This window comes from Motacilla alba, chromosome 6 (genome assembly GCF_015832195.1).
Source record: "Motacilla alba alba isolate MOTALB_02 chromosome 6, Motacilla_alba_V1.0_pri, whole genome shotgun sequence".
Taxonomy (NCBI): domain Eukaryota; kingdom Metazoa; phylum Chordata; class Aves; order Passeriformes; family Motacillidae; genus Motacilla; species Motacilla alba.
The window spans coordinates 22,925,647-22,938,583 of NC_052021.1; the positions used below are offsets into that span (position 1 = coordinate 22,925,647).

The 12,937-nt window shown below is 50.0% G+C and overlaps 1 protein-coding gene across 7 annotated transcripts in view; it reads right to left on the bottom strand.

Annotated features, from left to right (window-relative positions):
* The window catches only part of BTRC (beta-transducin repeat containing E3 ubiquitin protein ligase), a 115,448-nt gene extending 114,726 nt beyond the window's left edge, over positions 1 to 722 (bottom strand). For 2 of the 7 annotated variants that reach the window (XM_038141746.1, XM_038141741.1), the window contains exon 1: positions 568 to 722. In XM_038141746.1, the coding sequence (XP_037997674.1) occupies positions 568 to 615 (48 nt within the window). In that variant the 5' untranslated portion in view covers positions 616 to 722. The remainder of the gene's footprint in view (positions 1 to 567) is intronic. The other 5 variants (XM_038141751.1, XM_038141749.1, XM_038141750.1 and 2 more) reach the window with 3 other exon arrangements.
* Between the last annotated feature and the right edge of the window lie 12,215 nt (positions 723 to 12,937).

A 12,937-nucleotide genomic window follows, 5' to 3' on the forward strand; every position in this document is an offset into this window, starting at 1 on the left:
ACTCGAAACCTAAATAATGTACGTGCTCCCTGCAGTCCCTATCAGTGATATGATGCTGCTGCAGCAGCAGGTGAAACACTCAAGTGCCAGTATTTAGAGATCTCGCAGTACAATGGGAGGAAAAACAAAATTACAGAGGAATGGTAAGCAGTACAGCAGGATAGCCGAAGGTGCACAAATAAAGAAAAAAAATCCAAGAATTACGTGCGCAAAGCCTGCCGGTGCCTGTGGGCCGCTCTGCCAGGTCCTGCCTCACTCCAGTCTAACTTCTCCCGCTCCCAGGTGGCACCTGCAGCCGCCTCCCCCTCCTCCCAAAGCTCCCTCTGCCCGGATCTGGGGACCCTGCTCACTGCCCTCCCCGCAGGCAGAACGCCCCCTCCCCGGCCCCGCTCACCGCCTTCCCCCGCCCGCCCGCCCCCAGCCCAGCGCCCTCCGGCCCGGCCCGGCCCCGAGGCCCGGCTCCCCTTCCCCCCTGCCCCCTGCTCCATCTCGCCCCCCGCCGCAGCCCTCCATAGATAGAGGTGCCCACCCTCCCGCGCCACCTTCGCCAACCTCGCGGCCCCTCACCATGAACTTGAGCGCCTTTTCCTGCAGGACGGCCTCGGCCGGGTCCATCGTCCCGCGGGGCCGGGCCGGGGCCGCCCCCCCGCTCAGTGAAGGCCGCAGCCGGCGCAGACGGGAACCTGCGCTGCCCCGCGCCCCCCCACCTCGCCCCGCGGCCCGCACGGCGCATGCACCGCTCCGCAGGCCCACGGGAAATGGAGTCCCCGGCCGCGTCCCTGGCAAAGGTCCGACCCGCCAGATAAAACTACAAATCCCGGCAGATTCCGGACCTGGGGGCACGCTGGGAGCGGCTGGCGCCTGCGCTGTGTGCAGTGCAGGGGGCCGACGGGGGTTGTAGTAACCCGTAAAGGTGCGAGGTGCGGCCCGGGTTGGATGGACGCGGCCGCTCGGGGCGGGCGAGCGAGGGAGGGAGGCGAGGAGGCGCGTCCTGCCGCTGCCGTGTGGGCAGTTTCCAGCTCCAGACCTTCCCGGGGTGGAAGGTACGGCTGGCTCCTGAGTCGCGGCCCCACGCTCTCAAATGCCCCCCAGGAGGGCTCGGCGGCTCCCACGCTTCGCTCGGGCTGCGCTCCGTGCTGGAGTCGATTGCTGCTGGTAAACCCAAACTGAGCCCCGTGCACTGGGTGCCAGAAATGTCCGGGGAAAAGTCACCAGACCGAAGGTCCGCAGGGGATGTGAAACAGGACAATTTGCATCACTGGAATGGATCAAGTAGACAGACATCATTCTTGGGAGATGTTTGTTTTGAGGCCATCCTGTACATAAAATGCCTCCCGTGGTGCTTTAGTGCCCTTTCTCTAATAATGTTTCTAGATCAATTTTCCCTGAAAATTGGACCAAGTTTTCTTTGCTATACTATGCAGCAAAGAGAAAATAATAATTGATCAGCATTCCTTGACCAGCAGCTGCATACAGACAGGAGAATATTTACCAAATCTCCTCTGTTTCTCTGTTGCACACCCCACAAGACCCACTCACGTGGCAGCCATTGTTTCTAATCCTCTTTATTAAATTTGTCTCATCTCTTTCCAGTTTTTCTACATTTTTCACAGTGCCCAAAAACTGAAGTTGCCTCATATGGAGCAGCAGAGAGGAATTGCTTCCTGTAGTTTTAATACCAACTATAAGACCCTGATAAGTTCTTATTTCTCTATAGCAAACACAACACTGATTTCTAGCCAGTTTGTCATCTAGTAAAACACTCATTTGGATCTGCATTTTAAGTGAGATACACTGAATTTCTTCCTATTTAAATCCAAGGAAGCCAGCCTTAAACATCAGCACTTGCTTGCCCATATGCAGCTCAAACCCATTGTTTTCATTCCCGTGTTTGACACAGGAACAAAAGTGAACCTTCAGGCAGGTACAAAACCTGCATCTCCTGAGTCCCAGTCCCTTCCTCATTTTCTCTAAACACTGCATCTCCTCCAGATTTTCAGGCAGGATGATTAGAGAGAAAGCAGAGGATGCAGAGAATGTGCCCATTACCGGCTTCCTCCCGGGGCCATGTGACTAGGTGCTGCCTCATGGTGCAGTGCCAGGAGTGTCTGCTGCAGCCAGTGACCCAGCAGAGGTGACAGGGAATGTCAGCCTTTGCAGGGTGTGATGCTGGCGTGATCTGGGCTCCCAGAGCAGTGGTCTGAGAGAAGGAGGAAGAGATAACCTGATGTTCTCCCTCTACAATCCCAGGGCATAGAAGTCTCCCAAATAGAGCTTCCATGTCACCAGGACCAGAGGCTGCCATTCTTGGACTGACCCAGCCATGCTCTTGGCTGCCGTGCTTTAAGCCCAGGCTCTTAGCAGTGAAATGCCTGAAATGCTTGGCTCTAGTGGGGCTGGGCACTTTCCAGACTGCTGACAGCACTGAAAACACTCACCACGATTATATAAATAACAGTAATTATAATGAGGGAATCCTATAATTACAAAGGGAGGGCTCCTGTAACAGCACTGAAGGCAAGCAGGGCCTGCTGGTGCTTGAGGCAGGGCTCTCCCTTGTCTCCTTCCTCCAGGCATCCTGCAGCTGGCTTGGGTTGTAAATGGATCCTCCTGGTAGCAGCGTGGCAGGCTCAGGGCTTTGATTGCGTGGTTTATTTGTCAATAATATCTGATGCCGGCCTAATTGTTGGAAAATTGGAAAGGGTAATGCTCCAGCATTAGACACCAGTGTCCCAAAGCCCTCCCGGCTGATTGATCTGTCTGGACTGTAACTTACAGGGGATTATTGTCCCTGAACTCTGTGGAGCCAAACTAATGAGTGTTTAGGTGCTGGACTTAAACTTGGTGGTAGAAGGTCACAGCTTGGTTATTCTGCCACCCTGCCATCAGGACCCCACAATGCAGAACCACTGCAGAGGGACAGGGCAGGAGCCTCAACCACAGCACAGAGTGACTGAGGCAGGACTCAGAGAAACAGCACTTAGCCCAGCAGTGCTGAGCACGGAATAACACCTTGTGGTGGGAACCTCACCTGGATCTCTGCATCTGCAGCCTGACCTTGTGGCCCCTTCCCACAAGGATGCTCCCTGCAGCTGAATGGCCAGCTCTGCACCCACCAGCTTGCTGAGTCCTCTGGGGCCAGAGGAGACAATGGTCAGCACACCAAACTGTGACACCATCAAGGTGACACATCACACAGCAGGCAGAGACAATTGGTGAGGTCTGTAATGCGTAAGGCAGGGAGAAGGCACACTTCAGCAGATTTACAACCAAGCGAACAATTATTTGTTTGAATTGCAGGGCCTGGACATGTGTAGTCAGTGCTGTCTCTGCCGCAGTAGAGCCGCCTTGACCAGCTCCTCTTTACCTTTCCTTGAAACAGCAGCCATACCCCCCCTCCCTGCCCTCCACCCCCTCGCTGCAGAGCACTGAAACGAGCCCATATAGTGCTCAGGGGCCTCACCATCCTTCCAGATGAAGGATGCTACCTAACAGTAAAGATATTACTGTGATTATTTTTGCAATAGCATATTGCTCTGTGCATTCCAGACTCTGCGGACCACATCCACGCCTGGTGTAACGCCATGTTAATTTGCTGTGGCAGTCATTAATTGGGTAAGGAACAGCTGGTGCTTTGCTTCAAGTGAAGCTGATTGGGTCAGTAAGTAAGTGGTTAAGAGATCTACAGCAGGTACAGCCCTACCTTCCTCTGCACACCAGAGGGGTTTCACTTCTTGTCCCAGTGACCCGTGGTGGAAGCAGCAAGATTTGGCCATGAAACATTAGGGAACTTTAATCAGTGCAGTTCCTTTGGGCATTATTGCCTGAATTTTTAAATTTTGAATAATAAAGGATGATTTTAAATTAAATTTGTGGAGTCACCATCTGTGTGGGCTTGGCCTTGTTTTCCTCTACTTTGGCAGTGCCTTGTCTTCATTCTTTCCAAGTTGGAGCAAAAAGGAAGGGAAGTGAAAAGAAGGGAGTTCACTGGTGGAAGAATCTTTTGTTGCTGCCTTTGTCCTGTGAGAACTTGGCAGCAGCAGTGGCAGCAGCTGCTGCTGGGGCTGTGTTTCACAGTGCTGAACACACAGACAATCTCTGATAGCACAGGAGCTTGTGAGAAGGTGACAGGGACCCCTGCAACCAGAAACATCCCAGTGGTTCAGCTCAGCCTCTCCATGCCACATGATGTGTTTCACCCAGGCCTCTGGCACCTCAGCTAAAGGCACTTGGTGTGCAGTGGCCTAGGGAAACTGAGGGCAGAATGGCTCCCTGTAGCCTGTGGGCAAAGGGTCTTTTTTAGGACAAAGGGACACTCAGTCATGCAGGAGCGAAGGGAGGGAGTCCAAGGCCACACAGTATGAATTATGTTCACTGAGCAGGACAGTACTCATTACCTGGTATAAGGAGACATGCAAGGCTGCACGTATGGAGGGGATGACCAGAGAGAAAGGCTTGTCTGCAGAGAAACCACAGTAGTGTAGGCTGTGGATTAACATTTACAGGTTCAGCTGATTGTATCCCTTGTGCTGCTGAGAAGGGGAGCTGCATCCTCTCTCACGTGTTTCTTCTCACCTTCTGCTGGCTCCAAAACCTGTTTGCTAGCACAGTGAGCTGGTTTAGTTGACTATAGTGGCAGGAAAATTATACTCAGGAAATATTAACTAAACACTTTGTTGGCAAGTCAAACTGGCTTTTTTTTTTTGTGACCACACAAATAGCAAAACTACAGTAAGGGCAAGTCAAGGATGAGACTGGTCCCTCTCAGTTATCGGGAGCTGCTAATTCAGCAAATAGAAGGTAGAAAACCTCTTGTCTTCCCACTTGTCAGGATCTCTGGACCCTCCTGGGGATTGAGAGCCCTCCCTGCACTAATATCATCATCACTGGCTCTGGATGGCCAAGGCAGAGTGTCTTGGACAGGGCAGATCCTGAAAGTTTGGAATCCTTACAGGGATCCTGAGCAGATTAAACCAGAGCTCACTTCCCAGTTTCCCATCCTGCCATGGTGACTGCATGGTGCTGCTCCCCCACCAGATTCACTTGGCCACTGGGAAATAGAGGATGCTGAAGCCCTGGTCCCAGTCCTCTCCATAGACTCTGTAGGTGCTTTGTTTAAAATATGAATTAAAATAAACCAGGGTGACAGCATTCTTGCACAGGTACTATACTGACTGTTCAGCAGCATTCCCAGTCTCCGTGGTCTTGCCAGAGGCCACGGTGAGGAGCACCAGGCTGAGGCGCATACAGAAACATGCATCCCTACTCCCAGCCAGCCAGGTGCCCCCAGCACAGATCTGGAAGTGCCTCTTTACCCTTAAAGCAGCTCCTTCACTCTCTGAGGCCTTGCTGCCTCCCCTGGGATGTGTCCTGTGGTGTTTGCAGCACCTTCCATCAGCCTGTCCTTGACACAGCGGCAATGACAAATTCGTCAGTCCTTCAGCAAACAGGAGTCCAGAGGAGCATTGCTGGGGGCTCAGTGCTGCTGCCTGAGGGGTGGCAAAGGAGAAAGAAAGATTTCTTCTTACAGGAACAAAAAACAAACCCAAACCACCAAACCTGACCCGACAGAACAAAACCAACCCCAACATGTACCTTGTAGTCAGAACAGCCTTTTAAAGCCTCATGAATATTTAGTTTGTCCTCATGTAAAATATATGACTTTGTGTAAGGATCAGGCAAAGGAGGTGCATGATTTTTTTCTGATTTATGGGCCCAGCAACGGATTATTCATAGCAGAGCAGCTGTGTGGAAAGATTCATCCACTGCAAAATGTGATTGTACATCAGGCAGTGTGAGGGAACAGAGCTATGACTAATGGCTACTTTACATATAAATGAGAAGGTTTTCGCTAGGAACTGTAAAAAAAATACAATCGTTCAGCTGACGGGCCTGGCCTCTTTATCGAAAGTGCTGCACAGGGGCCAAGGAAACAAGGAACAAGCCTGGCTGAAGGCACTGCCTTCTCTCACATCCTTCAACATGCAATAAATGAGGCAACAGCAGTCAAGACTTCCAAGGGCCAAATTTGTTGCTGGCATCAATTTGCAATGGGGGAAAGCAGATGTTTCTCCTCCTGCCTTGAATGCCCCTGAAGTCCCCCCTGGCCAGGCTGGGATGGACCCTGCTTTAAGCACTGTGCTCAAAAGCAGAGGGGCAGCATGAGCCAGGGTGCTTGGCACAAGCCCCAGCATAAACCCTTTGCTTCCCCTCCCCACTGTGATCACAGCACCCCCCACGCTCACTCTTCTAGCCGAGACGGGTTGTCTAGACATTGCAGTTGTGGACAGATGTTGGGGCTGTAATTTATAACAATGGCCTCCAGAAGGCAATTCCAATTTGTTTCGCTAAAGCTTTAAGTTACAGGCAGCAAGATCTCCTGTAAATACTTTTGACTTACAAAGTAAGTACATAAGAGAGTTTTCTTGGCAAAAGCCCATTTGCTGCAGTGACTGTGCCTTTCTCCATATCCCAGAGGCACATTACAATGCATAGATCCAAAAGCAATTGCCCTCTGCCATGGACCAAACGAGTCCAAGAGTGGCCTGGGTTCCAGGAGCTGACAGACAATGCAGTTTTTAGAGGTTGCTTCCACAGCATCATTCACTGCTCAGAAGAGGAGTTTGGAACCTGCCTGCAGAGTTAACTCACTCATTCATGTGCACTCCATTCCTCATGGGGCATCTTCCTGTCATTTGGTGTCTGAAGAAGAACTCAGAAAAGGAGATTTTCCCAGCCATTGAAAATACTCCCAAGAGGAACACCTCTCTTGAAAGCAAAAAGGCCCTCACAGGAAAGATTTCCCTCTAGCAAATGACTCACACAGCCTTGTCTCTGCCCTGGTTCCTACCAATCCTCTTCAGAGCAGAGTAGGCATCACAAGGCCTTCTCCCTCCATCACCCAATATCTCAGACACTCCTTTTGCTGCTCTAACCTTCCTGTGAAAGACAACCATGGTACCAGTTTTGCAAATCTGCGGCAGATACCAAGACAATGAAGAGCCCAGAGATATGAGCCTGTAGCCATGGGCAAAGAGGGCACCAAAGAGTCACAAGCAACTACTTTGAGCTCTTCTGTCATTCAAAGCCTTCCAGTCAGGTGTTATGCAAGCAAGGGAGAATTCCTCCAACACTGTTTCACAGCACCTACAGTTCATCTGCTTGCAGAGTCTGAGGGGAAAAAAAATTGAGGCCCTTTAGCAACTGTTTGCTCCTGCAACTGTGTTTGTGCAGGTTGTTCCTAAATTGAGCAGCACAGACTTTGTCACAGAGCGCTGAGGTGCTCTGCAGCGGCTGTATCGGTGCAGAGGTGCAAGAGTTCCTATGGAGGCGTGTGCTGAACTGGCTGGAAGTCCCTCCAGCAGTCCCTAATAAATTACAAAAGCTGGTACTAACATCCAGCAGGCAGACAGGCCCCAGAGATCCCACTCTGTAGCAGACTCAGTCATGCTAGGTGCACTACCAGAGGATCACTGCCCAGGAAACTAGCAAACTCCTTCATTTCAGTCTGTGTAGATTTCCACATTTGTAAGTCTTCCTGTCCCATTCATCTCTATGGCTAGGCCATTCTACTGGTGAAAATCTGCATGAATAAAACCACTAGAAAACAGAGACATGAGGTTTATCTCATGTTCATTAGAGGTGAACATATTTGGAGACTGGGAAATAGCATATGGCTGAAGTCCCACCTTCAAGACTCCCAGCACAGGACATCAACTAAAAGAAAATTAAATATATATATTTATATATATATAACATTTAACTTATAAATATATATTTAACTTGTATATATTTGAAACAAAGAGCATAGAGTGTGGCCAGAGCACAGCCAGCCACTATGGCAATTTCATGCATAAAACAAGATCATGGAGAAATAAGACACTGCAAAGTCTAGAAGACACAAAGTGCTTCAATTAGAGGACATTTGTGTGAGGTTTGGTTGGGATTAGAGACATGCTCCATTTGGATTTGCAGCTGAAAGTCTGCAGTCATGTGAGAGAGTCAGAAAGAGAAACCCACTGATCTCCCAGAGGAGTGGGAGCAGAGACCAAACCAATACAACCACGCTTTGTAAAATGTGTGTCACTTTGGTTCTAGAGTTTGCAATTAAAGCAATGGGAAACAGCAGTTTTCATGTTTCCAGCCAAATTAAAAAGTCTTACTTTCCCCAGCCCCCAAAAGTTTAATCTCAGATTTAATGAAACATTTAATTTGAAGCAATATATCTTAATTTGTAGGGAGGCAATTTATTGAATTAAAGTAAATAAAGTAATAAATTATTTATTGTTCTTTAATTTTGAATTTTTCAGCAGAGCGATCAGCTGAATTCAAGGCAGAACAAACGTCTGAGCCCCCATTTACCTTCATCAGCAAGGAGAATACTTGGCCTCTTTCAACTCAGCGTGGTGCGGGAGGAGGTCTTGAAGGAGAGGCTTTTCTAGGAGGGAATCAGACTTTTGGCACTCAGCTCCATTTGCTACCACAATGGCACATTTCCATACTGCTTTGCATACCTGTGATTATCGGTGCAGGGGAGGCACAGTGGTGCTGCAGCTCATTCTGCAAACAGCATTCAGACCAGCCCAAGGCAGGCAGATGGTTTCAACCATAGGAATCTGACTTGGAGACTTTTCTGTGCCCTGAAGGATGGTGTGGGGATCAGGATCCAAAAGAGGATTTTCTCCATTTCGACTTTAAAATGGGAAAGCAGAGCAGGCATCTTAAGTTTATGTTACTCTTCCTAACATATCACAGTTGCAAATTGCACACCCAATACCTGCATCCAGCCAACTGCTGCTGAGCCCCAGCCTGGAGCTGTACTGTCCCTATCAAGGGAGGAAAGCCAGATTTTCATGGGAGAGGACTGGGAGAGGACAGGAAGGACAAGACCTATGCCTCACTTGCACACTTTGTGCCCTGAACCAGCTTCCAAGGTAAAATACAGATCCAAATAATGTGTCTTATGCATTTTCAGATCCCATGTGGGAACCTAGCAACTGATGGAATGGAAAGCCAAGGTTGAGGTGCACAGATGACCCCAAGGAAGTAAACAAGCCAGACTCTGCAGCTTCCCCAACAGTCAAGAGGCTAAGGTGGCCCTGGGACTAGTCAGCTCCATGGGCATGAAGCCTGGGGCTAGTACTGCTGTTTCCTGGGAGCTGGACTGGACAATTCCCTCTGCTGTTTGCTCAAGCACTTCCAATTAAACCCAGTGGAATTCAATCTCTTACTCTTAATAAACTTCCCTGTTTCCTTGCCAACTCCCCTCTGGACACCAAGACGCTATTACTCCAAACACAACAGGAAAGGGCTATTTTTTTCTGCAAACTTTCTGACTGAAGAGGCAAGCACAATCCCCCCTAGCAGGATCTGAGCCATTAGAATCCATGAAAATTAACTGCAAATAAACATTGGGGAGGGGAGGGGGAACGGGGCTGCCAAGCCACAGCAAAAAGGTTGTGCATGTGCTTCCCCAGACAGGTGAACACCTGCAGTTGCTAAATAGTGTGTACCTGCACATGGGACCCAACATGGAACTTGGGAACTTGTGTTCTGCTGTGAGCATGTCTATCTCCAAGGATGCTGCCCCTTATTTCCATGCCACCACAGGTCCATTTTCATGCATCCTAGGCATGCAGTTCTCTGGGTGGGGAAGCTCTAAAAGCCCCTTTCTTGTTGCTAACACCACTCTACAGCATGCACATGTAAGGAAGCTCTACAGCCCCCCTCCTCCAGCCTAGAGCCCTCATCCCCACGTGCTACATCTCCATTGCACAGACCCAGAAGATTAATGCAGCCATCTCCCCTTTCCCAAAGCCCTGGTCGCAGCTTTGCAAGGCAGGAGCCTCCTTCTCCTCTCTCCTCTCCCTGACAGATGCCTCAGAGCCCGGGGCCGCAGTTAAGGTGACAAGATTCAGCAATTCTTTATGAACATTTCATTCCCGCTCGCTACACGACGTAAATTAGATGGTGTGTTACATTCGGGCAAGAAGCACGATATGTCACTGTGGCGCCGGCCCATTGGATGGAGAGGCTAATCCTGCCGTGAATTTCATTACTGCTTTTATGCCATCGGAATTAGCTCGGTGACAGCGAGCCTGATTGTCTTTCACTAGGGGTTTGCCGGGGCACAGGAAGGCTTCCTCCCTGATGGGAGCACTGCCGAGTGACCCCGCTCTGTGGCCGCTCATTGAGCCTTCCCTGGGGCAGGGAGGGAGTGGTGTCCAGCTCATGGGGAGCTCTGATATTCCTCCTCCCGGTGCTCACATAAAGAGATTGAAGGATCCCCTTGCATGGGTGCGGCCAGGATGATGACACCCCCCTTCCCTGTATCAGGAGAGTGTTTTATCCCACCCCCTGATCTTTATGTTCACATAGGCAGCTGTCCTGAGAACACTCTTCTTGCTATGATGGATTCCTTATTCTCCCAGCACACACCATGCCAGGTACCAGTGCTTGAAAACCCAGAGCCTGAGAGCCAGGGACACAAACTGCAATCCATGGTGCAGCTGGGCCAAACTCAGTTCTCCTATCAGTGTCTGCACTTGTGAGTTTCATGCCCTCGCCCAGCGTGAGAGGAGATGAATGAGGTGCACAGAGCCATTTCCCATCACTCGGGCTCAGGCTGGCAGAGTTTCCTCCTGAAGCATCCTGATGAAGAATATCATAAGTCTGGGTGACTCAGCAGGTGCTGACTATAGGTAGTGAAGCTGGACAAGTTGAACCTGTGCTGTGTTTATCACTCTTGTTTATCACTCCATCTCTCCCCTTATAGTGCTACTGCTAATCAGGGTGCAAAGCCAGGAGCACACAAGAGCTTTCCAAAGGGCCAGCACTTACCTAGGTGAGATTGCTGAGAGGTCAGACACCCTAAGCGTGGCTCCTAGTAAGAAGTGGCAGAGACAAATCTCGGATACCTGGAGAACCCAAGTGAAACAAAGGCAGGGCTGGCCACATGCACATGCTGTATCCACTTAGCAAGTTGCACATTCCCTGGTGAAACAAGGGGTCTCAGAAGCATCCTGTAATCTGTCCCCTGATGCTGTCTCCAGACCCAGTCATCAGGAGTCTGCTGAACCTGAGCACCCACATTTCATAAACATCATGGCTTTAGTTCTCCAAACCTAGCTTCTGGAAATACTTTCTACCTCTCTGAAGGCCCATGGCGGACCCACACCTGCCCACCTCTTACTGAAGCACTTGACCTTTCTTCTGGTTCTTTTGAGCACTGCTGCCATTTACAATGTTTAAATGTCAGTGCAATGCCCTTCAGGGGTCCAGAGGACTGTGCTACAAAACACTTAAAGGTTGTAGACGACGTTGGTGATGGTCATCAGGCTGATCTAATTGGTTCTGCACCCTAGCATAGGTTCAGAAACCAAATTGCAGGAGCAGGGATAGGGGCACATATTGATCATCACAGCCTATCATCCCAGTGCATCTCCAATATTCAGGTTTCGTGGTTCTGCATAGTTGCAACTTTAAACCCTCCTCCAGTGCTGGATATGGCCCCTGGAAAATGCATAGGAGGCTTCAAAGCCAGATGACTAGCTGGAAAAAAACTCTTATGACATTCATGGCTGAAAGGTCTAGGTATACAGCAGCTCCTGAAATGCTCTGTGCCTCCAGACACCCATCATGCTCTCCTTTTGGCCATCCCAGTGTCTTGTCCCAGGACAGCTTTGGGTGATCCAATACTCAAAGTACTGGTGCAGGCACTTGAAAACATCCCCTGGGGAACTGAAGGAGCCCTCCTGTGCTGGGTGTTGTACAAACACAGCACGGGGGAAAAGTCCTCTTTTGCCTGAGCAGGAAAGCTCATATCCATAACTGGCAAAGGACCATGCTGCACCTACTGGGAGTCAAATCCACCTGGCTGGGTGTTGCCAAAGGGCAAGTTAGATCTGAAACCCATCCCTAAGGGTGAATCTGAGAGCAGAGATGGTCTAACTGTGCAGTCTGGATATCTAGAGAGAGCCAGCAATACCTATGTCTGGAGCTCTGCTCTGTGCTCTTGGACCCCTCCTCCCACTCTCAGGACAAGAGGATGCACAGCTTTAATGCTCATCTATTAGTCAAAGTGCTCTCCTCTTAGGTAAGCACTTTGGGAAGCTTGCCTAGTCCCTCACAGTAATACTCCATTAGTCCTTCACTCCAATTAGTGGGAGGAGGAGTGGGAGGGGATGGGAAGAGCAGGAGGAAGTTAACAACCGATTTGGGTTGATAAACTACAGAAGAGGTTCGTCAAAGACAGGAAAAGGAATAAAAGCAGTCAAACCTCAAATGTTTTCAGGACAGGTGCTTGAAGGTACTTAAGAACAAGGTGTAGTAGACAAGGGCTCCTGAGCTCTCCCCAAAGGAGGAGGCAGGATGTAGCCTTTCCTCTGTCCTTTGGCATGGGGGAGCAAGTAGCACCTGGAGCTTGGATGGGGATGGCAGCCCCTTGCCAGCAGTTTGGTGGATCTGTTGTTGAGTTCAACCAGGATGAAAAAAAAGAAGTAAAAAATTAAAATGAGGATATAATCTGCTATTGTGTCCGCAGCCTTTTTGATAGATATTTCCTCTTCTCCACCACCAAGTTTAATGCAAACATGCCCCCAGAGAGCAGGGCTGGGGTAGAGGACCTCAGTGCTCAGAAGAAATCAGATTGGCTTTGTGTCATGTCATGAGAGGTGACAGTTGAACCCCAGAGGGCAGAGAGGATCACTGGGGTTCAGGTACCATTGTCTAAGTCATGTCAGTCACTGCTCTCCACAGCTCGAGAAGCCTCCCTGGCCCTGGAGGTATCCAAACCTGGAAAGGACTCACCTGTGACAGGGGACAGGCTCTAGGCTGTCCAGCAGGAAAAAGTCACTGGAGAAAGCAACTGTTTGGGCACCACAGCATATGACTGTCCCTCAGCCCAGCTCTGTCACCCTGTCACAAAGCGCCCCAGTGA